Source organism: Phocoena sinus, chromosome 11, assembly GCF_008692025.1.
Source record: "Phocoena sinus isolate mPhoSin1 chromosome 11, mPhoSin1.pri, whole genome shotgun sequence".
In the NCBI taxonomy this organism is placed as follows: Eukaryota; Metazoa; Chordata; class Mammalia; order Artiodactyla; family Phocoenidae; genus Phocoena; species Phocoena sinus.
The window spans coordinates 71,081,130-71,108,629 of NC_045773.1; the positions used below are offsets into that span (position 1 = coordinate 71,081,130).

Genomic DNA, 27,500 nt, shown 5'->3' on the forward strand with positions numbered 1-27,500 from the left:
CAACTTGCAGTGCTGGGCTCCAGGCACAAATAATGGGGTGCCTTACACATGGCGCGTGGCTTGCTGCCTCTCCCCGAACAGGCTGAGCTGGTTCTCTCAGTCTGGGGCAGGGCGTGTGTGTGTGTGTGTATGTGTGTGTGTGTGTGTGTCTGTTAAGTGGAGGGGGGAACAGCCAGCTTTAGGGGAGCTGAGGGCTGGGCACAAGTGGCTGCCTCACTTCCAGCCCTTCCTTTCTCCTTCTCCCCAAAAGAAGGAAACTCTCATTGGGCTTTGGCATTCGCTTACTTACAAAGGTCAGGGTTGAAAGCCTGATAAAATGCTCTTCTTCCCCCAGCCCAAAAGCTGCCCATGGATCTCCATGGAGGCTGAGCTCTGAGACAGTTATTGAGCTCTTTCCCCAGATCCTAGACAGGTCCAAACTAGAGAGGAAATGAATGATAAAAATGTAACTTTCTGACACCTGATATGCCATATTACGAGCTGGGCACCATTCTAAGTGCTCTTTACATCCCCCTTCACAAACCTGTGCGGGGCTTCCCTGGTGGCGCAGTGATTCAGAATCCGCCTGCCAATGCAGGGGACACGGGTTCGAGCCCTGGTCCTGGAAGATCCCACATGCCACGGAGCAACTAAGCCCATGAGCCACAACTACTGAGCCTGTGCTCTAGAGCCCACAAGTCACAACTACTGAGCCCATGCGCCGCATCTACTGAAGCCCATGTGCTCTAGAGCCCGTGTTCTGCAACAAGCCACCACAATGAGAAGCCCGCGCACCACAACGAAGACCTAACACAGCCAATAAATAAATAAATAAAATTGTTTTTAAAAAAACCTGTGCGGGAGGTACTCTTATTATCCTCATTTGGCAGATGAGGAAACTGAGGCTCAGAGAGGTTAAGTCCCCCGCCCAAGGTCCCACAGCTGGTGAGTAAAAGGGGCCAGGATTCAAGCCCAGGCAACCTGACTCTAGAATCCAATTCCCTCTGGTCACAGCCAGGACAGCAAGGAAATCACACAGGGATTCAGCATCTCTTTCCTTGGTCTCCTGTTCTTCCAGAGTGAGACTGGAAAGTTGGTGAGGTCTAGAGGAGACAAATGCATCTTGGAATCAGATCTGGGATCACAGCCCAGCTCCTCCATGTAGCACCTCAGGCTGGGTTTCCCCACCCGTCAAATGGGGATCATTTTGGGAGAAGCCTCCCAAAATCAAGGGAGACAAAAAAGCTAGCAGAGGTGAGAGGAAGGCTGGGGTAACGGTGTGGGGGTCCCAAATTGCCAGGACCCCCCCCCAAATGGCCCCAGGAGCACTGGCCACAGGTCTCATCAAATTCCAGGTGCTTAAAAGCGGCGGTGTTCTAGCTTGGGAGAGTTTGCTACCTTGACCAGTGTAACCCAGAACCCAAAAACAGACCCTCACCTCCACTCCACTGAAGTGGGTTACCTGATCCTTGGCCACTAGGGGAAGCCCAGCCTTTCAGGGACGCAGCAGGGGGCCCCAGGTGAATGTAACCCACAAATGGCTTCCTTGCTAATTAACAGGGCCACGTGACAGGAACCTGAAAAGGCTGGTCTGTCCCAGTAAGCCCCAGCAGGTCTGACCTGGTACGCCAGAGAGAGGCCTTTGTCCAAGCGCAGAGGGGACTCCAAAGGTGGCACTGGGCTGGGCTAGAGCCACGGAGTGTGGGGGCGGGCACAATGGGAGGAGCCTTGGGGTTGGGGACTGGAGGGGGGAGGAGTGCAGCAAACAGGCCCTCCGCTAGGACACGTTACCCAAAGTATGGCCTGTAGACCTGCCGGACTTCACCTGGGAACTTCTCAAAGTGCATCTGAATCTGATCTTGACAAGGTCCCGGGTGATTGGATGCACTTTAATTTTTCAGCTGCCTTGAGCTGAAATGCCTTTGAGTCATTCAACCTATCTGAGCCTCTGAGTGTTTCCTCAATTGAGAAAACATAGTTTTTAGTACACTGCCTGTTTCAATAAATAACTGATAATAATAATGATGATGTTATTATTGTTATTAATTTATTGGCTGGGAGAGAAAGGGCACCCTGTAGCCAGTCTGCAGTGGTCAAGGGAGGGCCTGGCTTTCTGAGCTGAACTACAGGAACAAGAGGAGCTTATATAATGGGACAGTAGAGGGTGTGTGTGTGTGTGTGTGTGTGTGTGTGTGTGTGTGTGTGTGCTGAGCTGCAAGCAAACCACAGTGTGTGTGTGTGTGTGTGTGTGTGTGTGTGCTGAGCTGCAAGCAAACCACAGCACACCTCCAGGGGACGGGAGTAAACAAAAATCTCCTTCACACCCCTGCCATGCACAGGTCAGCTCTCCTTTCGGTAGGCTGGTGCCAGCCTGTCCCTGGCCAGAAATATGTGCTCAGCCCCTGGGGTTCATGGCTTCCTACCTGTTAGCCTGGCCTGAGACACCAGGGCGGGACCCCAGGAGCAGGAATACCAGAACCAGTAGCCACCTTAGGGAGCACTGGGGTTCTCCTGGATAAGGAGCTGGGACAGTCCCTATATATTTATTTAGAACTGCAAAAAGTCCTCAGGGGAAAGAGAATGGCCCAGCTCCATCTGGGGAAGGAAACCCCAGGATTCTCAAATATCCCCATATAAAAGAATCACCCAGGAGCTGGTGAAAAGTCCAGAATCTGGGTCCTAGTCCAGTGATTCTGACTTCATGTACCCCAGGTGGGCCCCCTGGATCTGCATTTTAAATAAGTGTTCTCGGTGGTTGGGAGGAAGGTGATTTACATTTTGGAGGAACAAGAAAGAAGGGCCCCCAGCAATCAGGGCATGCTATTGGTGGGGTGGGGTGGTGGTAGATAAAGAAGCTTGGCTCAACTAACCCAAGAGGCAAGGGAGGAGTCCTGAGTGACTAGCAGCCTTGTCTCAGGCTGCAGCAAGTCCCTTATCCTGAGATTTGTAAAGATCCACATCTCTGCTTTCTCACCTACTTTAAAAGCAATTGTGTAGCCTTTTAAGACCCTTGTGTGGGCTCACAGGAGGCTTAATTAGGATTGCAATTGCATTAAGTGAAGCCCTTCTAATAGTTACTGGATAAATGTTAGGGAAATCCTGTAAAGAAAAATTTACCTGTCACCACCTTCACATGACTGTTTGCATTTTACCTGCTGCACCCAGCCTACCCTTGTGCAAACAGATTTTTACATGACTGTAGCCACAGAGCAAGTGGTTACTCCTTAATTCCCCTACACACTCCCACACTGATTCTTCCCCCTCCATCCTAGCAGCTATTCTCCAAGGGCTGGATACCGCCAGCATCTCAGAGAATTTCACAGACTCAGGGACCCTATGAAACTAATCCCAACCCCTTTGAGCTCTTATCATGGCCTCTACATGCCTCAGCTACAGGAACTGAAGCAGGAAGTGCTCAGAGTTGGAAATGCCCTGATAATAATAAATCATGCAGGAGTCGACAGATTTTTTCTGTAAAGGGTCAGCTGGGAAATATTTTTGGCTTTGTGAGCCATACTGTCTCTGCTGCTGTGACTCAACTCTGCCCTTAGTAGCATGAAAGCAACCACAGATGATATGCAAATGATGGGCATGGCTGACTGTGTTCTAATAAAACTTTATTTACAAAAACAGGCCATGGGCCATAATTTGCCAATCCTTGTTTTAGTGTTTTTCCTTTTAATGCTCTTCAAAGCACTGTCATATACCAACCTCAAGCAGTCATTCTGTAAGCAGTCTGGACACCAGCCCCATTTAACAGAAGAAAAAAACTGGCCCAGAGAGTGGCTAGGCCCCCACTTATTAACAGAGGTGGACTCCAAAACAGGTCTGGGATCTTCATCACATCCCAGAATCCCCAACACTGGTCCTTCCCCTCCCCAACTCCGAGCACATGTCCTGTTCAGCAGGAAGACCTCTGCTACACCCACTGGCACCCTGAGGAACACCCCAGAAACACTGGAGAGCCATCCTGCTGGGTGCACATTGCTTCCCACCCCTCCATGTGATGCAACCAGGCTGAGTCAGATGGAGACTCAGCCCTACCCTAGGGAACGGGAGGAGGTGCCTCCCTGGGCTCCAGCCCTGCTGGTGGAGGCAGCAGTTGGCTAGAGGCGACAGGGCACCATACCTGCATCTCTCTACTGGAGGGACTGAACCCCACCTGCAGTCTGTTCAGTGCAGGCAAAAATGTAGAGAAGTATGTAAGGCAAAAATGTACAGAAGTGTGTAAGGCATTCCCCTTGGGGAAGGAGTTGGGGGGGGTGAGGGGGGAGGTGTTCTCAAGCAGATGCCCCTCCAGTCAAATTCCCCCTTGATTACCTTCCACAAAGTCCACTCTGCAAGCCGGCTAAGAGTGTGGTCTCTGGAGCCCCACTGCCTGGGTTCAAATATTGGCTGTGCATCATGGGGGAAACTGTGGGGTAATGGAAATGTCCCAAAACTGAACTGCACGGACGGTTACACAACTTGATAACTCTACTAAAAAAATCAGTGAACTGGACACTTGAGAAAACCCTGGCTCCGTCATTTAAAGCTGTGTGATCTTGGGCGTGTTACTTAACCTCGCTGTGCCTTGGTTGCCTCATCTGTCAAACAGGATCATAGGCTAGGATTCAACAAGTCAACAACACAAGGACTTTAGAACGGTACGTTGCACCTAAGAAGGGGTCGATAAACGTTTGGGACCCAGGCGAGGAGAGGCGTTTAGGCCTCACAGAGTTGTACTTGGCAGGACATGTGTGTTTGTTAAGGTCCTAAACCCTGCCTCCAAGCCACCCTGGCCCTCGTAGGCTTTCCTCCTGCTGTTTGCTCTCGCAGTGCTGGGTGCCCTTCCCTCTCAGCTCACATGCTAGTTCCAATCAGAGGTCATCTCTCTCTGTTCCTTTTGCACTTACTCTTTTATAGCAAAGACTCAGAAAGGGCTAAACAGCATTCCGTCAGCTCTGTTCACCAGCTGGTCTGAGATCCTTGGGCCAGAGAGAGGCAACGTCTTGTTTGCCCTGCTCCTGTCAGGGTGCCTTGTGTCCCAACTGTGACAACTTGGGTGCTGAAGTGAATCCAATAGCAGGGGTTGAGGCTGTAACATCCTCTGTGGGTCCCCACACAGTGGCCATAAAGATCAGTGAAGGTAATGGGGTGACAATGAAGGCACGTGAGGTAAAGCAGTGATGGGTGACCCTCCTTGGGCCCAGAAGCTCAGATCATACACAAGAAGTGAATTCCTGTCCCCACCCCCTGGATTCCCCCTCAGTTACATAGGGTACAAACTGCAGAAAGATGCAGTGATAAGGTGACCCACAGGCAGAACCCCTTTAAAGGCAGGGTGGGCATGGTGTTTTCAGATGCCTGCAGACACACCACCCTGACGCAGGGGCCAGGGGCGGCTGGCAGTCAGGAGGGGCTTCCTCAGCCTCCCTCTGACCTGGCAAGAGCCTGTGACCCCAGTAAGTGACTTGGTGTCTGGCACAGGCTGGTATCCTGCTAGCAGTGGCTCCTGTGGATTTTTCCTGGGCCTCCCCAGGGCAGAGCCAAGTGTGTGGGCACGCCGATAGCAGCTCTCTCTGCCTGTGACCCCGGGCCAGGCGAAGCAGGGCTGGGAAATGGGGGTGGGGGGATGGCGGAAGCGGAAAGAGTGGGGGGTTGAAAGGACCACTCTCAAGTCCTCAGATCCAGGGGAACACTTTGTACTCAACAGTACTGCTGGGGGAAGGGTGAGGGAGGGCACTGCAAACCGCGGGAAGCCTTTCTGGCAACAATTAGGCAAATATAACTTCCACAGAGGAGGGAAAATAAACACCTCGGAAGAGGGACTAAGATCAGATGCGGGGACCCCCGCAAAGGTCTCCGACCTCGCTCTGGAGAGGGGCCCCTCCTTCCCTTTCCCAGAGACACCTCTCTCGCCGGGGGCTCCTGCCCGGCCAGCACACAGGTTCAAACGCGTTCCTTCCCCTCTGCGCTGCCGCGTCTCCCGCCCTGGAGGCCGCGGATCGCCCGGAGTCCCGGGAGGGAGGTCGCCCCCGGGGTGGGGGGACCGCCCGGCAGCCCTGCGCCCTCCGGCTGCCGGGCACACTCACCGAAGTCCCGGGTCCCCTCCTCCGGGGCCTCCTGGGTGAAAATCCAGGGGGGGTTGGTGGCGTAGAGGGAGTTGGCGGGAGGGTTGGCGTGCTTCTTGCCGAAGAGTTTGCTGAAGGTGCCCTGCACCGTCGGGTTCTTTTTCATGCTGCCGCCGGCCGAGCAGGCGCCGGGGAGGAACGTCCCTCCGCCTCCTGCCCTGCTCCGGACTGGACTCCTCACCGTCTCCCCAGGGGCCTCTACCAGGCCATGGCCCCGCGCCGTCCTCCCCGCCCACCCACCGGGAGACAGGTGCTGCGGGCGCCGCCGCTCGCCGGGAAATGCGAGCTACCTGGACAGGTAAGAGGCTGCGGCTGCGACCCGGCCCCGCCCCGCGGCTGCCGCCGCCGCCGCCGCCGCCCCGCCGGCCCGCCGCCCAACTCCCCCGGCCGCATTCCTGCCGCCTCCTTCCACAACTGGCCATTGTTGGCGGGGCCCGGTGGGCCCAGGACCTCGCCCAGCCCACGCCCAGCCGCGGAGACGACCCGCCCCCTCCCCCGGGTCGCCTCCCGGCCCCCCTCCTCCACCCCTCGTCCCCCGGGGAAGGGAGGGGGCAGGCCAGTTCCCAGCTTCTCAGGAGGTGCGTGACCACGTCGATCCGGAACTTCGGAAACGACTCTTGCGCCCAGCACTGGGGAAGTGGCTGGACACAGCGCGCGCGCTGAAGGGTTCTAGGGGCCCTCAGAAATGTGGGCCAGGCATCTTCCATGCCTGTAAGGAAATGCCCATAAGAAAAAAAGGTAAAAGCAATAAATAAAAAAACTAAAAAAGCAAAAAACTAATGTCCCGATCTGATGACTAGGGCGGAAAGTATCCTCATTGACAGAGCTCCAAAGAGCATGTAGGATGACTAAATCTTGGCATTTTTTTTTTAAACACCAAATTCTTTTTCTTTTCTCTGTGAAGCTAAGTGAATATATATTTTACTTGTCTTTCAGATGTTTCAGGATGAAAAGTTGAAGGGAAAATATCTGGTACAAAGAGCAGTGCCACCCCAACTGTCTGGGAGAAAGAGGAGGAGAAATGCAGCGGGGGTTCTGATTGGGTAGCTCAGGGGAAACACTCTATCTGTGACTGGATCGCCCCCCACCCAGCCTTCCACCCCTGCTGCCCAGAAAGCATCCAAATCTAACTAGAAATATAGTTGACTTACAACATTATATTAGTTTCAGGTGTACAACATAGTGATTTAATATTTATATAGATAATATACCATTTAAAGTTATCATAAAATATTGGCCATATTCCCTAGGCTGCACAATATGTCCTTGTAGATTTTTTATTTTATACATAGTAGTTTGTGCCTCTTAATTCTCTACCCCTATTTTGTCCTTCTTTCCTTCCTTCTCCCCACCTCCACTAGTTTGTTCTCTATATCTGTGAGTCTGTTTCTGTTGTGTTATATTCATTCCGTTTATTTTTTAGATTCCACAAATAAGTGTTAGCATTCAGTATTTGCTTTCTCTGTCTGACTTATTTTAATAAGAATAATACCCTCTGGGCCCATCCATGTTGTTGCAGATGGTAGGATTTCATTCTTTTTATGGCTGAGTAGTATTCCATTGTGTGTGTGTGTATATGTATATACACATTTATATGTATATATATAAATGAGATATCTTCTGTATCCATTCATCTGTTGATAGACACTTAGCTTGCCTCCATATCTTGGCTATTGTAAATAATGCTGCTGTGAACATTGGGGTGCATGTATCTTTTGAATTAGTTTTTTCATTTTCTTCGGATATATACCCAGGAGTGGAATTGCTGGATCATATAGTAGTTCTATTTTTATTTTTTTGAGGACCCTCCGTACTGTTTTCCATAGTGGCTGCACCAGTCTACATTCCCACCAACGGTGTACAAGGGGTCCCTTTCATCCTCTAAGTGGATGTAATTTCTAAAAACTCCAGGTGGGTCAAGCCCACAGAGGTTCAGTTCATTCTCCAGGGAGATGAGCTGTGAACCTTTAAGTTGCTTCAAGTCCTATACTAGCTAGGCTGGGGGTGGCTGTCCACCAGGGGAGGTCCCATCAGATGAGGACCCGGGAGACTGTGTGAAAGATGCAGAGAGTAGGGGAGAGTCAGTCCAAGGGGGTAGATTTGGATGCTTTCTGGGCAGCCGGGGTGGAAGGCTGGGTGGGGGGCGATCAAGTCACAGATAGAGTGTTTCCCCTGAGCTACCCAATCAGAACCCCCGCTGCATTTCTCCTCCTCTTTCTCCCAGACAGTTGGGGTGGCACTGCTCTTTGTACCAGATATTTTCCCTTCAACTTTTCATCCTGAAACATCTGAAAGACGAGTAAAATGACCACCTGTACTCACACACACACACATTTTTCATTTTCTTTTTACTGACAGTTGAAAGGTGTGGATACCATGGCACATCTCCCCACACCCACCACTACTTCAGTATCCATTGCCTAAGAATAAGGACATTCTCCTAAATGACCTCAATATAGTTATCACACTCAATAAATTTAACATCGATACACTAACATCTGAAATATACTCCACATTAAAAATTTCCCAATTATCCCCCCAAGATGTCATTTTAGTTTTTGATTTTTTTCCAGTCCACAGTCCAATCAAGGTTCACAGATTGCATTTGCTCGTCATGTTCCTTTAATCTCTTAATTTAGGGAAGTCCCCTGCTTTTGTTCATTTTTCATGACAGTAACATTTTTGAAAAGTCCCCCCGGGGTCAAGGGACAGGATGAGAAGGGCCCTCAAGTCTTGTGGCTGTGAGGTCATTGTTTTCCCACCAGGAGGGGAGGGACTGAGGAACAGATTGGGGGACAGAGCATCTTTAAAAACACTCGTGTTTCACAAATGTTCTTGGTTGGTGACACGCCTGTGGTCAACCTTGTCCTACCCCACCCACTCCTGTGGCACTCCTGTTCATTCAAGGAGTATTTGTGGAGGCTGTCCCAGTTGCCTGGTGCCGTGCTCAGGGTTTGTGATAACTGGGGATAGAAGAGAATTATAGAAGTCTTATTTCTACCATGGAGGATCTTAGGGTCTCATCAGGAAGCTGGGTTTACATGATTCAAGGTGGCGGACCATGAAGACCAAGTACAGAACAGTGACTGCTGTCACTAATACACACACAATAGGAATTCAGAGGAGGGGAGTGCCCAAGACACTCAGGCATGAGATAGGGGCTTCCTTCTAGGAGACCTCTGAGGTACGAGGTCCCTCCCACCTTGGGTTGCTGCTGGGCTCTTAACCCTGAACCACCCCCAGCAGAGCCACCATCCAGTGGCTCCATTCATGTACAACTTCCACCATATAATTAATATTCTTGAGAACCACTGTGTGCCCAGCTCTGGGCTGTGAAAGATCCAGAGAAATCAAAGACATGGTTTCTGAGCTCAAGTTGCTTTAGTCTATTTGGGGAGACAGGGAGAGACACATGGAGAGATGAAGGGTGGGGAGGCAAATGATGAGGGAGAGATTAACAAAAGGAGGAGCAATCAGGGTGGGCTGGAGGATCAGGGCGGGGGGGGCACGTAGGAGGAGCAAAAACTTTTGCAGGGACTTACGATAGTGGAGCTGGGAATTGGGGGATGGTAGGGAGGTCACAGCAAGGTTGGCCAGGGTATGATGGGCTTAAAAAGGCCGGCTGGTAAAATCGGAAACAACCCAGATTGTCGAGCTAACAATGACTGGTTAAATGAATTATGGCATATTCACACAATGGAATAATAATGCAACTCTAGAAATGAATGAGTCAGCCGACTGTGTCCAGTTATCTACAAGATAAACTGATAAACTGTTAACAAAACCGTGTCTGTGTGTGTTTGTGTGTGTGTGTGTGTGTGTGTGTGTGTTACCGTTTGGGGCAGGATAAGTGTGATCATATTTGCTTGTATTTGCACAGAGAAACTATGGAAAGATACATGAGAAACTAGTAAAAGTAGTTACTGGGGGGAAGTGGGGGGAACTGGGCAAATGGAGTGGGAGGGAGAATTTTCACTGAACACCTTTTTACAGTTTCTAATTTTCAAACCATGGTAAATATATTTGCTGTTTAAAAATTAAAGAAAAGGGGCTTCCCTGGTGGTGCAGTGGTTGGGATTCTGCCTGCCGATGCAGGGGATGTGGGTTCGTGCCCCAGTCCAGGGGGATCCCACATGCCGCGGAGCGGCTGGGCCCATGAGCCATGGCCGCTGGGCCTGCGCGTCCGGAGCCTGTGCTCCGCAGCGGGAGGGACCACAACAGTGAGAGGCCCGCGTACCGCAAAAAAAAAAAAAATTATAAAAGTAAAAATTAAAGAAAAAAATAACTCAGCAGGAGAGTTTAGTCTAGAAGTGTGGACCACCACGAACCAGCAGCCTCTGCACCATCTGGGATCTTACTAGAAATGTAGGATCTCTGGCTCCATTCCAGACATTGGGTAACCTCTCTGGGTCTCTGCCTGTTCTTCTGTAAAACAGGCTATTAATTTAAGGCCATTATGAGATTCAGTGATCTGTTGCATTAAGGTACCCAGCAGAGGATCTGTACTTTAACAAGACCCCCAAGTGATTCAAGAGCATGTTAAGGTTTGAGAAGCTCAGGCCTAGAGTCGGTGGTTACCAGACAACGGAGCAGGCAAGGGTGGCTGGTGGTAACAGCTGTGTATAAGGATCATCTAGCAGCTGGATGAAGGGCCAGGAGAAGGAGAAAGTGTAGGCTGAGGGGCTAAGAGAGGCTGCGTAATTGATCGGTTAATTGGTTAATCAGTTGGTATTGATTCAAGCAGGAGGGGATGTGGACACCATGCCGGTGGTAGAAACAGAAAGTAAAGTTGTTCGTTTGTGGGACATTTCTTAGGAAGAAAGGAAGGGCTTGGTAAACAACTTGCATATAGGGAAGTAGAAAAAACGACAACAAGAACTCTGAGCCCGTTTCCTCATCTGTAACATGGGAGTAATAACAGTACCCCCATCTGAGGGTTGTTAAGAAGATGAAGTAAGATAAAGGATGTGAAGTGCCAACACAGGGCCTGGCACCCAGGGGCCACTCCTCAAGTGTTTGTTCATTTCTCCTCCTTCTGGTCCCCTTGCTTTTGGGGTTAGTTTTGGTTGGGGTTGGAGGAAAGGGGGGAACGAGAGTGACCCACGAACGCCAGAAGGGTTTGCGGCTGCTGAGCCTGGACAGCAGGGCTCTCCCTGCCCTTACACCACCCATTTCACCCAGATTCCACTCCCATGTTGGTGCGTGAGGGGTGGGCAGCTTTGGAGGCTGAGTTCTCTGGAGCAGGCGTGGGGCCTGATTCTCTGTCCAGCTCAGCCCCCCAGACCATTGTAGCCCCGCTCCATCTCATGACAACACCTCACACCTGCTCCCCCAGGAAAAGAAACAGCCAAAAGCCCCATGCTGTGATTAGATCTCGGCTCAGCAATGACTTAGTCGCCTCCAAGAGCCAACTTTGCTGGCCGGCTCTGGAAAGTGGGGTGGGATAAGGGAGGGCCTGGCAGGCGCAGTCTCCCCAGAGACCCAGCCAGGCCTTTGTTAGAGCTGTGGTCTCTCCTCCAACAAAGCCAAACACTCCTGGCTGGGGGAGTGCACTCTGAGTGGGGCGAAGGCAGGCTGAGAGACCCTGAGAGTCACCTCATTCCCCGACCCAGTTCTCTGCGGCTAGCTCTGCAGGGGCAAAAGTCAAAACTCCCGTCATGCCAACTCCCACATGCCACTGAGCTGCAGCTCACCTCGTCCAGCCCCGTGTTCCAGGCTGGAGACACCTTCTACCAGACCAGCTCCTGAAACTGTCCCCTTCAGCCTGCAGGGCAGGGTGGGCTTCAATCCCCCCAACCTCGGCCTTCCTCTGGGCTGGGCAGGTGCCAGGAGATGTGATCAGGCTGAGAGAAAGTCTGGCTGGTGTGGAATCCTACATCCTGAGAAGGGGGTCAGGGTCATTACCTGGTGCCTGAGAGTGTGAGGATCCAAGGTCCAGCCCTGGGTAGGGGATGGTGTGTTAGGGGGTGCTGGGGAGAGACTCATTTCCCTTTGTAACCGCAGGCTCTGTGGATGGGACCATGGCATAGTGGGAAAGACCCTTGCTGGGGAATAGGTTTGAATCCTGACTGTGCAGTTTAGCAAGGGTGTGACCTTGGCTGAGTTACCACCTCCCTCTCTGAGCCTCAGTTTGTTCATCTGTAAAACAGGGGCTATTAATGCAGGTTTTTATGAGGTTCAACGAGATAAAGGGTTAAGATACCCAACAGAGAGTCTTGACTCGTGGCGATGACTTAGTACCTACGTGCTCCTGCCCCGGTTCCCTACCCTGACTTTGGGCATGGAGATGCTAAACAGAGAATAGCAAAGACAGAACAGAGGCCCTGAGAGTCTGCACAAGAGCGGTACCAATTCTACAAAGAACCTCAAGAAGGAAAATTACACCAGGGCCCAGGAGACAGGGTGGGGCAGGTGTCTACAAGGTTACCTCGAAGGCCAGACCGAAACATCCCACTGTAAAACACATCCCACCATCTGAAATCATGTGTCTATGTTTAAAAAAAAGATTGTTAAGTACAAAAGCAGAAAACAAAATTTCATGTAGATTGTGACTACAGGTAGATAAAGTGTATTTGTGAATGGCCAGGGGTTAGCAGGAAACAAGACTGTGGAGATGGCTCAGGGGGAATGCCAGGATTAACATGTGGGATTTTTACTTTTCAGTAATGTGCTCTGTTGGTAGATCATTTGTTTTAACTTAAAATTCTACAAATAATAAAGAACACAATTTAGCACGGAATACATTTTCTTTTTTAAAAGAACACTGGATGGGGGTGGTGGTGGTGTGTGGAGATGTGGAGTCTAGTGGCTCTTCGGCCCCTAACCTCCCATGAGACCATGGAAGCTTCCTGAGCCTCAGTCTCTCCATCTGTAAAATGGGATGGCAGGCTCCAATACTCAGGTGTAGTTTCTCATCTCGTTAAAGTGCTCATTGGCTTGCAGAGCAGAGGCAGAACAGCATATGAGGCTGTCTGGCCCTCCTGTATAGGGGGTCTCTGAGGAAAGTGAGGTGAGCACTGGGATACAGGAAGCATTTCCTGGGCATGGCTGTCTCCTCTGCACCAGTCCTGTGCTCTGGTGTGGGAGGTCTAGCCTTCAAGATCAGTCCCTACCCTCTAGGAATCAGCACAGCCCTGCAACACTTCTCACTTGTTCTGGGGACCAACACTTGAACGGGGACTTTGAGCCCTGGGTGCGTTTCCATGCGACCGCTCCTGGGTCCAGCGTGTGTGTGTGTGTGTGTGTGTGTGTGTGTGTGTGTGTGTGTGTGTGTGTGTGTCCCTGAGACCTGGAAGGATCAGCAGCTGCAACTGCCATTCACTGAGCATCTTTTCTGTGTCAGACACAGGGGCCGAGTGGATTACGTGCATTAAGCCACTACCATCAAGTCAGCCCTGCAAGGAAGGGGCAATACACCCATTTTATGGATGGAGAAAAGATTTCAAATGACATCTACTCATACTCTATGACCAGTCAATTCTGTCTTAGGAGTAGGCCCCAAAGAAACCTTCACCCTGGTCCATAAAGGGACATGGATGTGATGTCATCGCAGTGCTGTTTGTGGGGATGGGGAACTGGAGACACCTGGGTGGAGAAGGGATCCACAGCATTTGGAAGCAAGTAACTAGATAGCAACACAGATGGATCTTAAAAAAACAGAATGTAGCGATCAAAGTAAACAACAGAATGAGATCTAAAACACACAAAACCACTTACGTAAATGAACACTACTTGCACACAAAACAATATATATTTTGCAAACACATATGAACAAGAAGATACTCATTAAGCACATTTGAATGGTTGCCTCTGGTGGGGGTGGGTGGAGAGCATGGCTGGAGACTGGGGATAAAGAGGGAAAATTAATACAACAAGAGAGGAGGACTTCATGGACCAGTGGTGATAATGCACCATGAAGTGAGCTGTAGGAATAATTCAGCCACCTGTACTTGAAGTCCAACAAGGGAAACGCAAGTAAGGATCAGAGAGGTTAAGTAATTTGTCCAAATCACACAGCAGGTAAGGAGGAGTAGAGAGGATGTTTAAATAAGCAGGCCACCTCTAAGTAGCCTGCGAGGCAGTAGCAGGACCCTGAAAGCCACGTGCCTGCACCTCAACAGCAGAGGTGTGTGTGTGGCAAGGGGTGGGGGTGGTCTCTGGACCTTCCTGGGCTCCGCAAGTCAGCCCTGAGTCTCACTAGCTCTCCCCATCCTTCCCAAACACCCACTGAGCGCTGTGGGGTACAGATCACTGTCCTCACCTTCCAGGAATTTTTTTTTTTTTTTTTTTTTGCGGTACGCGGGCCTCTCACCGTTGTGGCCTCTCCTGTTGCGGAGCACAGGCTCCGGACGCGCAGGCTCAGTGGCCATGGCTCAAAGGCCCAGCTGCTCCGCGGCACGTGGGATCTTCCCGGACCGGGACACGAACCCATGTTCCCTGCATCGGCAGGCGGACTCTCAACCACTGCGCCAGCAGGGAAGCCCACCTTCCAGGAATTTTGATGAGGAATAAAATGAGCTCACGCTGGGAGTGTGGCAGAGAAGTCAGAAAGGGTGGGCTTCCAGGAGACAGGACTGATTCAGTGCTGTCTGCGGCTTAGAAATGATAATAACAATATACCACAGCATCTACCACGCAGCAGGCCCTGCTCCAAGCTCCCGTCCCCTCGTTCCCACCCTCTCCCAAGCAAGATATCATCTGCCCAGAGCCTTGGAGATCCCCGAACAGAGGCTCTGGCAGGGCTGCTCTTCCTCCCCTTCCTCCCTGCCTGCCTCCGCTCCTGGCCTCTCCCAGCGTCCTCAGAAATTAGGGGTCATTACCATCAGGGCTCACACCTGATGGTCATTACCTCGGCTCTCACAATCTGAGCAGAGCGCACAAGTCATCCCCACCTCAACCCCCAATCTGCCTGTGGGTCCCAAAGTCTACCCCGTGCCTGACAGTCAGTGCTGACACAGTTTCAGGAAGGAAACAAGCCCTGGGCCCAGCCCGAGCCAGTGGGCTGAGGGCAGGAAGTCGCCAGCTTGCTTGACCTCTGCCACCCTGGGCCTCCACCTTTCCTCCCCTACTGACCCAGGGAGAAGCCCAGGGCACTCCTGCATTTCTGACACATTCCTGGAAGGCGCCCACCAAGTCTGGTGTTGGGGAGACGGGACCCTAAGGAGGTGTGTGTGGGGAGGGGTCAGGTTTTGAAGATGGGGAGAGGACAGCCCATTCAGCCACCTACCCCTCAAAGAAATTACCCACCCAAACATAACAAAAACTAATAGTTATGGAGCGCTCATTCTGTGCCAGGTACTGTCCTAAGTGTTCTGCCCAACTCTATCAGTTAGGGACCTTTAGCCCAACCATTTTACAGATGAGCAAACAGAAGTACAGAGAGGTCAATTACTTGCCCAATGTCACACAACTGATGAAATGGTAGAGCCAGGATTCAAGCTCAGAAAGTCTGGCTCCTGGGCCTGCAATCCCATCCTCTATACCACAGCAACCCACCATCGATCCACTCATTGACCATCTGCCCATCCACTCAGCCATGGCCACCCCCACCCAGCCACCTGTCTACTCACCTATCCATCCATCCCTTCATCTCCTAACCCCGTTTGAAGTGGTCCAGGAAAGGGAACAGCAAATATTGAATACAAAGGCTTAGAGGGGAGAGAGCAGGGCATTTAAAAAAAATATGTATATATACATTTATTTAGGCTGCACCAGGTCTTAGTTGTGGCACGTGCAATCTTCGTTGCGGCATGCGGGATCTTCAGTTGCCATGCAGGATCTTCTGGTTGCGGCAGGTGAACTCTCAGTTGCGGCATGCATGCGGGATCTAGTTCCCCCACTAGGGATTGAACCTGGGCCCCCTGCATTGGGAGCACAGACTCTTACCCACTGGACCACCAGGGAAGTCCCAGGGCATGTTTAAGAAAGTAGCTACTGCATAGAGTGAGGGAAAAGATAACAAGAGATGAGACTAAGAAGGTGACCAGGGCTCGAATCAGCAGGGTCTGCCCATCCACCATCTATCCACCTGCCCACATCCATCCACCTGCCCATCTACTCTCCCACTCCTTTGTCTGTCCATCCATGGGTTCATGTGTCCATCCATCATCCATCCATCCATTCATCCACCCATCCTTCATCTCTGTACTTTTTTTTTTTTTTTTTTTGCGGTACACGGGCCTCTCACTGTTGTGGCCTCTCCCGTTGTGGAACACAGGCTCCGGACGCGCAGGCTCAGCAGCCATGGCTCACGGGCCCAGCCACTCCGTGGCATGTGGGATCTTCCCGGACCGGGGCACAAACCCGTGTCCCCTGCATTGGCAGGCGGACTCCCAACCACTGCGCCACCAGGGAAGCCCCATCTCTGTACTTTAGAAGGCAGATAGAAAGAGAGGAAGAAAGGGAATGGAGAGTTGGCTGGGTACATTTATTCCCCGTCAGTGATTTCTTGTGAAATCATGAGAAACATGAGGGTGCCTGGAGGAATATTAGGACTGCTGGAGGCACCTGAATAACTAGGATGCTTTCCTCCTCTCTCCACTCACCCCACTACCCACAGCTCAAAGGTCCTGGGAATTGTGGGAAGAAGGAAGTGCAGAGTGAGTCAGTATCAAGGTTGTAAGACCCATCCAGACCTTGAAACTGCAGCCCTCAGCCCTGCCCCTGTATCTCCTTAGGAAGATAGAAGGAATTGTGTTGTCAAAGAGGGGTCACAATGCCCCCAGCCCCATACAATTCTCCCTAACTTGGCATCCCAGTACCCTCTCAAGAGTCCCTGAAAACCTCTGGAGCCCCTGGCCACCAGAAATTCCATCTCTTCACCAAGGAAGGCCCTGGTCAAGGATGTCCCAGGTAGGATGACATCACAGTGTTGGATTAGGGCAGCCCAAGGTCACAAGAAGTTTGATTGGCAGAAAGGAGCATGAAGGCCCCAGCCAGGCCCACCTGTGAGGCTGGGAGCTGAAGGCCTCTTACAAAAGGCTTAGGTGCCAGTGACACTGCCTGACTCTTGTTCCCCGACTGTGGAGCTGTCACTGTCTCCCGGGAGGAGGGGGAGGCAGGCAGGAGTGGGCTACCATCAGTTCCTCTGGTTCCTGCCCCTTCACTTCCCCGAGAGGCTTCCTGGACTGTTAGTTTGCACGGCCCCATCTCCTAGGCAAACTTGTGACAAGTAATAATGCTGGCAAACGTTGACTGAGTGCTGAAGAGGTCTAGGTACCTTGCCGAGAATATCTCATTAACTCATGGTAACCCTATGAGATAGATTCTCTTGTTATTCCCACTTCATAGATGGGAAAACAGGCACAGGGGGAATTCCCTGGTGGTCTAGTGGTTAAGACTCCGCGCTTCCACTGCAGTGGGCACGGGTTCGATCCCTGGTCGGGGAACCAAGATCCTGCACTCTGTGTGGTGTGGCCAAAAAAAAAAAAAAAAAAATTTGCGGAAGAGCAGGTACCCAGTGGGTGGTGGAGCTGGAATTTAAATTCCAGGCCGGCCTGCTACGCGGCCTCCCGAGGGAGCTGAGGCCCCCGCTAGGCCTTCCCATTGACTCCCTTCAAAGTCCCCCTTGTCCCCACCACGGGCAAATATGTGCTCATAAAGGTTCAGGGGAGTGTGTCGAGGGGTGTAGGAGCTGGACGAGGCTGATGATAATTACCATTTGCTTTTACAGCTCCCGAGACTCATCACCCCCCCCCCCCACCACCACCACAAACTGGTGCAGTAGATAGCCTTATTAGCCCCATTTTGCAGATGAGGCAAGTAAAACTCAAAGAGGTTCAGCGACTTGCCCAAGGATGCCTGACCTGTAAGGGCAGAGTCCGGTCCTGAGCTCAGCCTTCAAACTTCAAAGGCCAGGCACATTTCCAGTACCAGGTGCCCTGGGAGCCTTCACCAGCTGCCTCACCCAATGCTGTTTGCACTTTCACAGGGCACAGGCCTTCCCTGAAAAAGCGAGGTGCTAATGGTGGAGTGTCAGGCATGGGCTAGGCCAGCAGATGGGCAGGGGGCCTGAAGTAATTGGGCGGACAGACATATCACAATGAGGTCTTCTTGCCCTACTCAGAAAGTGGCACCCTTGAGTCTCTCTCTTCCCCATTCTACATCCTGGTATAAGGGGAAAACATATACACTGTATATCTAGAAGGCCTTGGTGGAAGTCATAGAGGGAGGAGGTCAGATTCCTTCTTTTGGCTCTAACTCAAAACCCAATTGAAACAGGGTAGTGTGATTCAGAAGGGAGGGAAGGGGCTGGTGGGACCCTCTCCTTACCCTTTAAGCTTCATTGCCCCACCCCCCATCCCCCATAGAACAGGAGGAATGGGAGGCTTAAGGCTGCAGGAAGCAGATAGGGGAGATGGGGATCTTCCTTCAACCTCTAAACCCGTTTTCTCAACCTTGGCACTCACTACTGACCTTGTGAGCCGATCATTCTTTGTGGGGGCGGGGGTGGGGATGTGTGGCTGTGTGCTGACCTGTGCAGTGTGGGATGTTTAGCAATGTCCTGGCCTCTAGACACCAGTAGCACCCCCCAGTAGTGACCACGAAAAATGTCTCCCGGCATTGCCAAATGTCCCCTGGGAGGCGGGAATACACCCAGTTTTGAACCACTTCTCTAAGTCACACACACACACACACACACACACACACACACACACACACACACACACACACACACGCTGTGCATTTGACAGGGAGGACCTCCTGAGAGGGGAGGAGACGGTTAAACAGATGTTAACCTGGAAAATATGCAGTCGGGCCCCACCCTCCCTCCTGGGCTGGCCGGATGGGGTGTTCTCAGCCCTCTGAGCTTAGTCACCTGGAGCCTGGCTGGGCCCCCGGAAGGCGCAGGGCAAGGCTGGGACTGCCTGGGCCTCCTCCTCTCCCCGCCTCCCCTCCTTCCCCCCTCCCCCCCTCCCCCCCTCCTCCCCCTCCATCCACCTCCTCTTCCACTCCCCCTCCTCCTCCTTTCTCTCTTCCTCCTCCCTCTCCCCTTCCCCGGGGCTGTCCCTCTGCCCCGGTTTCTGTGTGGGTCTAGTCCCTGGATGTCCTGGGGGTCCTGGGTCCCCCTAACCAGGGCCCCAAGTGTAGGGGCAGCAGCAGCAGCTGGGGCATAACTGACGGGAGACCCAGGGCCTGGCCTGGGATAGAGAGGGAGGGGAAGGTTCAAATCCCGGTTCCTGCACTAACTGGTCACGAGTCGTGCGACTTCTTCAAGGTTCTTACACGCCACTCACTAACTGTGTGAACTTAGGCAAAGTTTAGATTCCTCTGAGCCTCAGTTTCTGCATTGGAAATATGGGAGCAACATCTCAAAATGGCTCTTCTGGGTTTTTGCAGAGCTCAGTGGTTAGCACTTGGTAGATTCTCAATCCTGTTAGCAAAGAGCGTTGCCCTTCCCCCTGTAGGAAGATCCCCCCCAGACCAACTCTTCTGAAAGCACATGCCTCTGTCACCTCTCACACCAGCTCCCGAGCCTCAGGTGCAGGGTCCAGGTGGCCAAGACTGCTGGGGAGCAGGGACTGTTGCTGGGGGGGGGGGGCGCTGTGTTGGGTCCTTGTTGCTGCGTGCGGGCTTTCTCTAGTTGTGGCGAGCGGGAGCTACTCTTTGTTCCAGTGCACGGTGTTCTCATTGCGGTGGCTTCTCTTGTTTCGGAGCATGGGCTCTAGGCGCGCGGGCTTCAGTAGTTGAAGCATGCAGGCTCAGTAGTTGTGGCGCAGGGGCTTAGTTGCTCCATGGCATGTGGGATCTTCCTGGATCAGGGCTCGAACCCATGTCCCCTGCATTGGCAGGCAAATTCTTAACCACTGCGCCACCAGGGAAGTCCCCAGAATCATGCTTAACACGGAAAAAACCCAAGCCACTTCTGTGACCCAGGTAAGGAAAATTCTGCAGGGCCAGGCTGTCAGCCTCAACACTGAGGATAAAGAAATTGTCATGGACTCTATAGCAGTGATTCTCACTGCCCTCAGGAGGCACTGGCAATGGGAGAGACATTCTTGGCTGTCACAATTGGGAGGGGGGGCTACTGGCATCTAGTGGGAAGAGGCCAGAGCTGATGCTAAACATCCTTCATTGAAGGACAGCCCCACAGCAAAGATTTATCCAGCCCAAAGTGTCAATGGTGCCGAGACCTAGGAACCCTGCTGCCCAGGGTTTCATATTTGTGTTCATATGTGTAGTGTCTTTGTTACTTCCACACCCAGAGCCTGGTTTACAAGAGGAGCTCAGGAATAGTTTTGCATGAAAGGATGGAGCAACTTCTGTCACATCCTCAGCTGCACTAAGAGATAATTCATAGAATAAACCTCACATTCGTGGTGTGTCATCCTGTCTGTGCAGGGTCCACAGACCCAGAACAAAAATCCAGCATTCAAAACCCCAGAGTGTCCCTGCCAAACTGAGGCACTGGGCTGCCCTCTCTCACCAGTGAGCCTGAGGGCTGGGGAGGGGCCGCCTTGACTGCTCGCCTGCCGCCCAGCACCCCTGGCAAGGGCTCAGCAAGGTGACAGAATGAGGACAGAAATGAATTGGCAGGCCCTGCCCCACAGTGCTGTGGATATGGCAGTACACGCTGTGGAGAACAGGGTGTGGTCCCTGGGGTCAGCCAGGTCTGGGTTCCCATTGCAGCCTGGCTCCTTACCAGCCACGTGACCCTAAACATGGGAATAACCTCCTTATTTCAGTTTTCTCAATTACAAATGGGGCTAAAAATATACCTTCCTTAAAGGGTTAATGTGAGGATTCACTTAAAGAGTTTGGCGCAGTGCTCATAAATGGTGGTGAAAAACGATCGTTGATTATCACTGTCATACCTCATTTCCGGTGCTTGCCCCTCTGCTTGTAATCCTGCGTCCCAAGGCTGAGCCTGGACGAGTCTGGGAAGACTGCTGATGGCTCGTGCACCCATCCGTCTCTCCAGCTTATCTCTGTGCCAGCACTGGGTTAAGCCCCAGGGACACAGGTGAATAGGATGTGGTCCTGACCGCTGGGAGCAGTTTACAGGCTGTTGGGACATTAGCAAGAGCCCGGAAGGACCACAGTTTGGGATTAAGATGAGGCAAGCACGGCACCTAGGGCACAAAATATTGTAAGGAAACACCCACCATGCCCTTGCACGAGTCTGAGTGTGAGTACCTCCTTAAAATGTACACCCTTGCCTCACCCTAGTCCCAGCCCAGCAAAGGACCACATCCCAAGAGGAGGGCCTGACGGCACAGAGGAGGGTGAGATGGGGGCAGAGACTGCAGTATCTGAGGCTTCCTGGAGGAGGTGTCATGAGGGCTGCTCGCTTGGAAGGATAGGGAGAATTTTGAAGTGCAAAGCTGAGGGCACATATACTGCTGGGTAGGAAACTACGGGAGCAGAGACTGCCTTGGAGAAAAGCCCTGGGCAAGTTTGAGTTGGGCAAACAGTTTGTAAATTAAATGCAAAAGAATGTACACTACGGCTTGGGTATAGGGGGTTTCTTTTGTAAGAAGGCAGGGGTTCAGCTTCTAGTAGCTCTGCAGCTAGGGATTCCCTTCCAGTTCCCTGGGGCCTCAGCAGAGAAAAGATGGGTTCCCCTGAGATTTCTAGCCTGGGGGAGTGGGACAGAGCCGCCTGACACTCAGGTGTCTCATCCTTTGGGTTGCACCGTCACGGCTATGAAGATCCCTACTGAAGGGCATCCAGTAGCTGGGAGATTGTGTGGGGAGTTCAAAGGTAAGTACGACGATTCGGTCACAGGATGGCCAAGGTGTGTGGTGGACAGAGGAGCCAATAAACGTCAGTACCATGTGATAAAGGTGGCCATGGGGCCCTCCTAGGAGGGTGGACCTCCATACCAAATCAACCAAGAGTGGTTAAGTAGAGCAGGCATTGTTGGGTAGGAGACACACTCTGTAACAATGAGAGGTGTTCTGGAATAGAATGGGCTGGCTGGCTGGAAGGCCAGCAACCCCTTACTGGAATCCAATTATGTTGAACCTATAGTTATCGAGTGCTCACTCAATGCCTTGGTCTGGAGTACGAGAAGGAATAGGATTTTAGAGGCTGCTGTGTCAAGGGTAAGGGTAAGAGAGCACTGCTTTTTAAGGGGCTCAGGGCTGAACAGGAAAGAGTTTCCCTGATGGGTGGGAGTGAGGGCACACTAGTCTGGGGGGACAGCCTGAGCTAAGACGTGACACCTGGAAGGACCAGGTGTGACCAGGAAGTCACAGGCAGACCGTGTGGCTAGAATACAGGATTGGGGGAGCCCTGTCCTTACAGATCTTGCCTTCCAGGCTGGGGGCCTTGGCTTTTATTTTCTGGGCAGCAGAGAGCAATAGATGCTTTGAGGACAAGCCATACGTTCTGGCCATTAATATAGAAAGATTAATTCGGTGTGAGTGTGAAGTGCAGGCTGAAAAGGCAAGAGATGAGGAAGCAGAAGCCTTGGTAGAAAGCTGGAGTAACCCTGTGGGAGAGGGGATGAATGCCTGATGGAGCGGTGGCAGAGGACAGGGAGAGGAGGATGTGGGGGACATTGATGGACAGACTGGATGCGTGGGAAAGGAGTTCCCTGGTGGCCTAGTGGTTGGTTCAATTCCTGGTTGGGGACCTAAGATCCTGCAAGCCTGGTGGTGTAGCCAAAAAAAAAAAAAAAAAAAAAAAAAAGACTGGATGCAGGGGGAAGGGGCAGGGGCTGGGGGCAGTTTGAGGAATAACTCCCAGGTTCCCAGCCTCTGAGCTGGGCTATGTCTTTAAGAAGCAAACTGAGGTCTGTAGAAGCAGGGTCAGGTCAGTGGACCTTGAAGGCCTTTCCCTACCTGGAGGTGTCTGGCTCCAGGGCCAGCAGAGCTCCAGGGCAGCTCTGTGGGCTTCTGACCAGTGCCCCTGTCCCCTCCCTCCTGCCTCTGGCCCTCGCGGTCAAAGTCCCGGTGTCCATGCTCCAGCTCTCCCCTTCTTTCCTTCCTCCCAGAACTCACAGAAACCCTCAGTACTCAGCCATGGGCCGAAGATGCCATCAGGCAAAAAGGTGAAGACTCCACGCTGTCCCCTGTCCCGGTCGTGGAAGCAGGACCGTGAACAGACTCTGGCGATGGCCTATGTGCCGGTGGTGGTGGACCCCAGGGGGCAGAACCCGGACAAGTTCAGGCTCAATTTCTACACCTCCCAGTACTCCAACACCCTGAACCCCTTCTACACCTTGCAGAAGCCTACCTGCGGCTCCCCGTACCGCCGGGACACTGACCACACCCGCAAGCGCTTCGACGTGCCTCCTGCCAACCCGGTCTTGTGGTGCTCGTAGACCTGTGCCAGGCAGAAGCCCCCTACCCTGCACCCTCACCCCCATGATCCCGGGTCCCAGAGGGGAAGGGCTGCTCCCTCCTGGAGGAGCAGAAAGTGCCTGGGCTAGGACGGCTGTGCCCTGCCCACTGTCAACAATGGCAAAGGAGGTCTCACTTCTCAGCAGCAATTAAAGTTTGTCCTGCCTTTCCCTGGCATCTGAATGGGTGGCCATGGGTGGGTAGACTGAGGCCACAGGGGTGTCGTAAGCAACGTTATGTCCAGAGGTGCCTGAAGACTTGGAAAGACTTGAGTCTCATCACCTCACCCCAAGAGTAACCCCAACTCCCCTCCAGAGCCTGAGTCCCAAGCAAAGTCCATACTGGCCACGCCCTCCCCGTGGCCCAGGCTTGGCAAGCCATCCAACAACAAGAAAGAGATACATCAACTGACCATGACAGGGGGTTGGAGCAGCCACTGGAGAATGGGGAAGTCCTGTAGGGAGCGAACCCGGTCTCCAGGGGGCCTCCTCTCCAGCCCTAGTTTTACATAAAACCGCCTCTTCTGACTTGTAGTTTGTTGGCGAGGGATGGATTTCCCATCTCAAGTCTCACCTCTGGTCCAGCAGAACTGACTCTGAGGTGAGGTAGGCTCATGGGCCATGGTTCATGGAGAAGGGGGATGAAGCCAGAGGGCACTTGACTCATGGCCTGACTGAGCTCTGGTCACTGCCACGCAGGCCTGGATCCGATGGCCTGCTGGCACCAGCTCAGACCAGCCTGTGACAGCTGACTGTGGACATCGCCCAACTCCTCAACCAGTGACTTCCTGCTGGTAGCTTGAAATCAGCCGTGGTGAAAGTATTTACACCACGGAAACCAGCAAACACCTATAAACTGGGGTTTCTTTTTTTCCAGAGAGCCAGTGGTTAAATTCACCACTGAGTGAATCCAACTGGTTTCATTTCTAGGATTCACATCTCCTTCTAGGTAGCGTGGTGTATTCAGTGGGGCATCCTTCTAGAGCACAAGAGGCTGGGGCTGGTGTGGGGTGAAGGGACAGGATGCTGAGGACCCAGACCAGCAGCCAGTGCTCGGCCAGGCTTCCCTGGTTACCCTTCTTAAAAGGAAGATGGTAAGTGGAGAGAAAGGGCGAGAGGGCCTCCTAAATATCACCTAACAGCGAAGAATCCAGTTTCTTCTGTGTGTTCGAGGTAGTCTGTCTTTCAAGGTAGAAGCTTTCCTCCAATGCCTGGTGATCCTAGGCTGGAAGCAGGCCATTCGACATCTGTACCAAGTCTCTCCTGCCTGGTTGTCATTCAAGTAACCAGTGTGAGAAGGAGCTTGCGGGGGGCGGTGGGGGGTCTCACTTTTCATAAGCAGACTTTCCCTTAACGTCCCGGTTTCCAGAGCGGCTCTTCTCTCTTCCTGAGCTGGACATAGAGGCTAGGGCCTCTCCAGTTCAAAACTCCAGAATAATCTTCCACCAGGGTCAGGAGATAGATGCCCGGAGATGTCAGTTCCGCTGCCTTGAGGAGGGCATCCGGGAAGCCAGTCGCTCCTGACACAAGCTTCCCACCGTCCTCCTATTTCCGCCGCACCTGTCCTGCACCCCAGCCCCCAGGGCGCCTTCTGCGCCCACCTCGCGGAGCCCGCGGAGCCCTGTGGCAGAAATAGACTTTGTGTCTGTGCCAGCCTCCACGCCCTCCTGCTCCTGGACAGCACTCGGCTTTCACCTTTGCGCACTCTGGTAGGACACCACTTGTCCATCTGCCTTCTCTTGTCCAAAATTTTATTAGAACCTCTCATCTACTGTCTTCTTTTTCTTGGTCTCTGTGGATTTCTTTTGATAGCTTTTAGAAATGTATTGCCATTTCAGGGCGCTTTTGAAAAGAGGCAGAGATAACATGCAAGTTTTCAGTCTACATACAACCAAAAGTTATACCTCCTATCAATCATCCAACAGACACTGGGTGAACACCTAGTGCGGGCTGCGTCCTTGAGTTACAAAGATGAACAAGAATCACCTCTGCCCTCCCAGACCCGACAGCCTCGCTGGGCGGGGGCGGGGCCAGCATCTTCACTCCCCCAGCTGACGCCTCCTCCTCTCTCCTGGAGAAGGTCGCCGCCTTGAGGTTCACTTTGGTAGAGCAGCCTCCATGGACGCTTCCCGGGAACCTTCAGAGAAGCCGGCCCAGGTCCCAGGTCGGTCTGGGCGGGATAGTCCCAGGAGGCCAAGAACCTGTGCTCAGGGCTCTGTTGTGTTTCTGTGGAGGTGGCTAGTGGGCAGACGGGCAGCCTTGGAGGGGCTTGCCACCCCTCCCATCCCTTCTGGGCACGGCTTCTGCCTCTGTGCCCCTGCCCCACCTGCCTCCTCTCCTTGGCATCATTCAGCCCGGTGGATCCTCTGACTCTGGTATGGCATCTGTCCCGGGAAGGAGTCCTGCGGACAGGGCAGCCAGGGGAGGCCACAGACTTCTCTCACGGGGCCACCGCATGAGCTGTCCGCTCCGCCCCCCTGTGCCCCTCTTGTGTATTCACCTCTTCCTGGATGCCTCGCTGTGGATCCCAATCCTGCATGTCTTTGGGGGAAGGATGGAGAGCAGGACTGCTAAAGCCACCGAGCTCTGGGGTTGGGAAGCCGTGGGATTCCATCCCCATCCTGGGCTGGAGTCCGGAATGGCGCCCCACAACCAACGGGAGTGAGCTCCCTGTTGATGGGATTGCTCAGACAGAGAGGCCACAGGGGAAGGTGCTGGACTGAGGGGCTTACAGGGTCCTCTAGCTCCGTTCAGGCTTTCCCCAGAGATTTAAAAACGTAGGCTAAAAGCAAGATGAGGAGGAGGAAAAACTTTGGTACCACCACTTAAAATGTTTGTGAACCTCAGAATGTGATTTTTCTGCCTCTAATTTCTCTCGTCTCCCGTGGAAATAACAACACCCACCCCACAGGGCTGTCATGAGCTTATTCATCGAGCTTAGCATGGTGTCTTACACCTAACAGCTCCATCCTACGTTAGCTCTCTTTAATCCTTTATTTTATCATGCATACATTCATTCATTCATTCAGTAATGTTTTATTGAGCTCAAGCCCCTGTCAGTCAAATGTTATCTCAAAAAGGTAACTGGGGAGAGTTTAATGAGGGGACTATTCGCAGAGAAGCGGGCACAGTTAAGGGACTGGTGGTATGCCCAGAGGGTGGCAACAGAGGGAGGCCCTTCTGACCCCTAAGCCTGAGGGGTAGAGGGAGGGGGTTTTGTCACAGGAGCTTGGAGACGTTCTGGCAGGGACTGTAGCTGAAGGTCAAAGACAACTGGGGCCCAAACTGTGACCCAGCAGGGAGGGAGGAGAACAGACACCAGCTTCTGTCTCTTTCCATCCTCCAGTCTCCTTCCAGTACTTCTCAATGGATGAATCCAGACTGAAGCCAGAGGGCTGGGGAGCCCAGGTGATCCAGTCCATGGGAGTCAGCCTCCTGGGGCTCAGCGCAGACCCAGAAAGGTGGAGAAGGAGTGGGGAGGGGCAAACCGAATAACCAGCACACAACTATGTGGAATCCGTGGTACTAGGTGCTGGGAGGTTTTGAGAAATGAGTAAGACAGTAGTCTCTACCCGGGGAACTTGCTGGATTCCTGAGGGCAGGCTGGCAATAAACAGCTGCTTATAATTCCAGAAAGAAAGGAGTGTTGTGTCTCTGTTATCGTAGAAGTGTGACTGTCATAGACCCTAAGGTGACGTCCAATGGTCTCCACCTCCTGTTGGTCCTGCCTTTGTACAATCCCCTCCCTCTGTGACTTGCTTCTACTCTACAGAATATGGCAAAGCTGATGGGTGTCACTCCCTTGATTAGGCTCCATCATATAAAATTCCATTTTAGCAGATTAGAGGGAGATTCCCCTCGCTGGCTTGACAAAATAAGCATCTGTGTTGAGGAGCCCATGTAACAAGGAAATGTGGGCAGCTTCTAGAAACTTTAGGCAGCCTCTAGGACCCGAGAGTGCCCTCCAGACAATATCTAGCAGGAAGCCAGGGCCCTCAGTCCTAGAGCCACAGGGAATGAATTCCACCAACAACCTGAACGAGGTGGAAGTGGATTCTTCCCCAGTCAAGCCTTCAGATGAAAACATAGCCCAGACAACACCTTGATTCCAGCCTTGTGAG

The 27,500-nt window shown here is 52.5% G+C and overlaps 2 protein-coding genes across 3 annotated transcripts in view; one reads left to right on the top strand and one right to left on the bottom strand.

Annotated features, from left to right (window-relative positions):
* The window catches only part of C11H6orf132 (chromosome 11 C6orf132 homolog), a 27,946-nt gene extending 21,089 nt beyond the window's left edge, over positions 1-6,857 (bottom strand). Inside the window, exon 1 of the mRNA XM_032649505.1 lies at positions 6,054-6,857. Coding sequence (XP_032505396.1) covers positions 6,054-6,198 — 145 coding nt within the window. The 5' untranslated portion in view covers positions 6,199-6,857. The remainder of the gene's footprint in view (positions 1-6,053) is intronic.
* LOC116762495 (uncharacterized protein 114841037) lies at positions 6,301-23,549 on the top strand. 2 transcript variants are annotated; one of them, XM_032649507.1, is made up of 2 exons: positions 6,301-6,390; positions 23,032-23,361. In XM_032649507.1, exons 1-2 carry the CDS (start codon positions 6,301-6,303, stop codon positions 23,359-23,361), a joined length of 420 nt encoding a protein of 139 aa, XP_032505398.1. The 2 variants fall into 2 exon arrangements, with proteins under 2 accessions (XP_032505398.1, XP_032505397.1); XM_032649506.1 differs by lacking the exon at positions 6,301-6,390 and adding an exon at positions 16,865-16,943 and having other exon boundaries at positions 23,032-23,549.
* Positions 23,550-27,500: the final 3,951 nt, after the last annotated feature.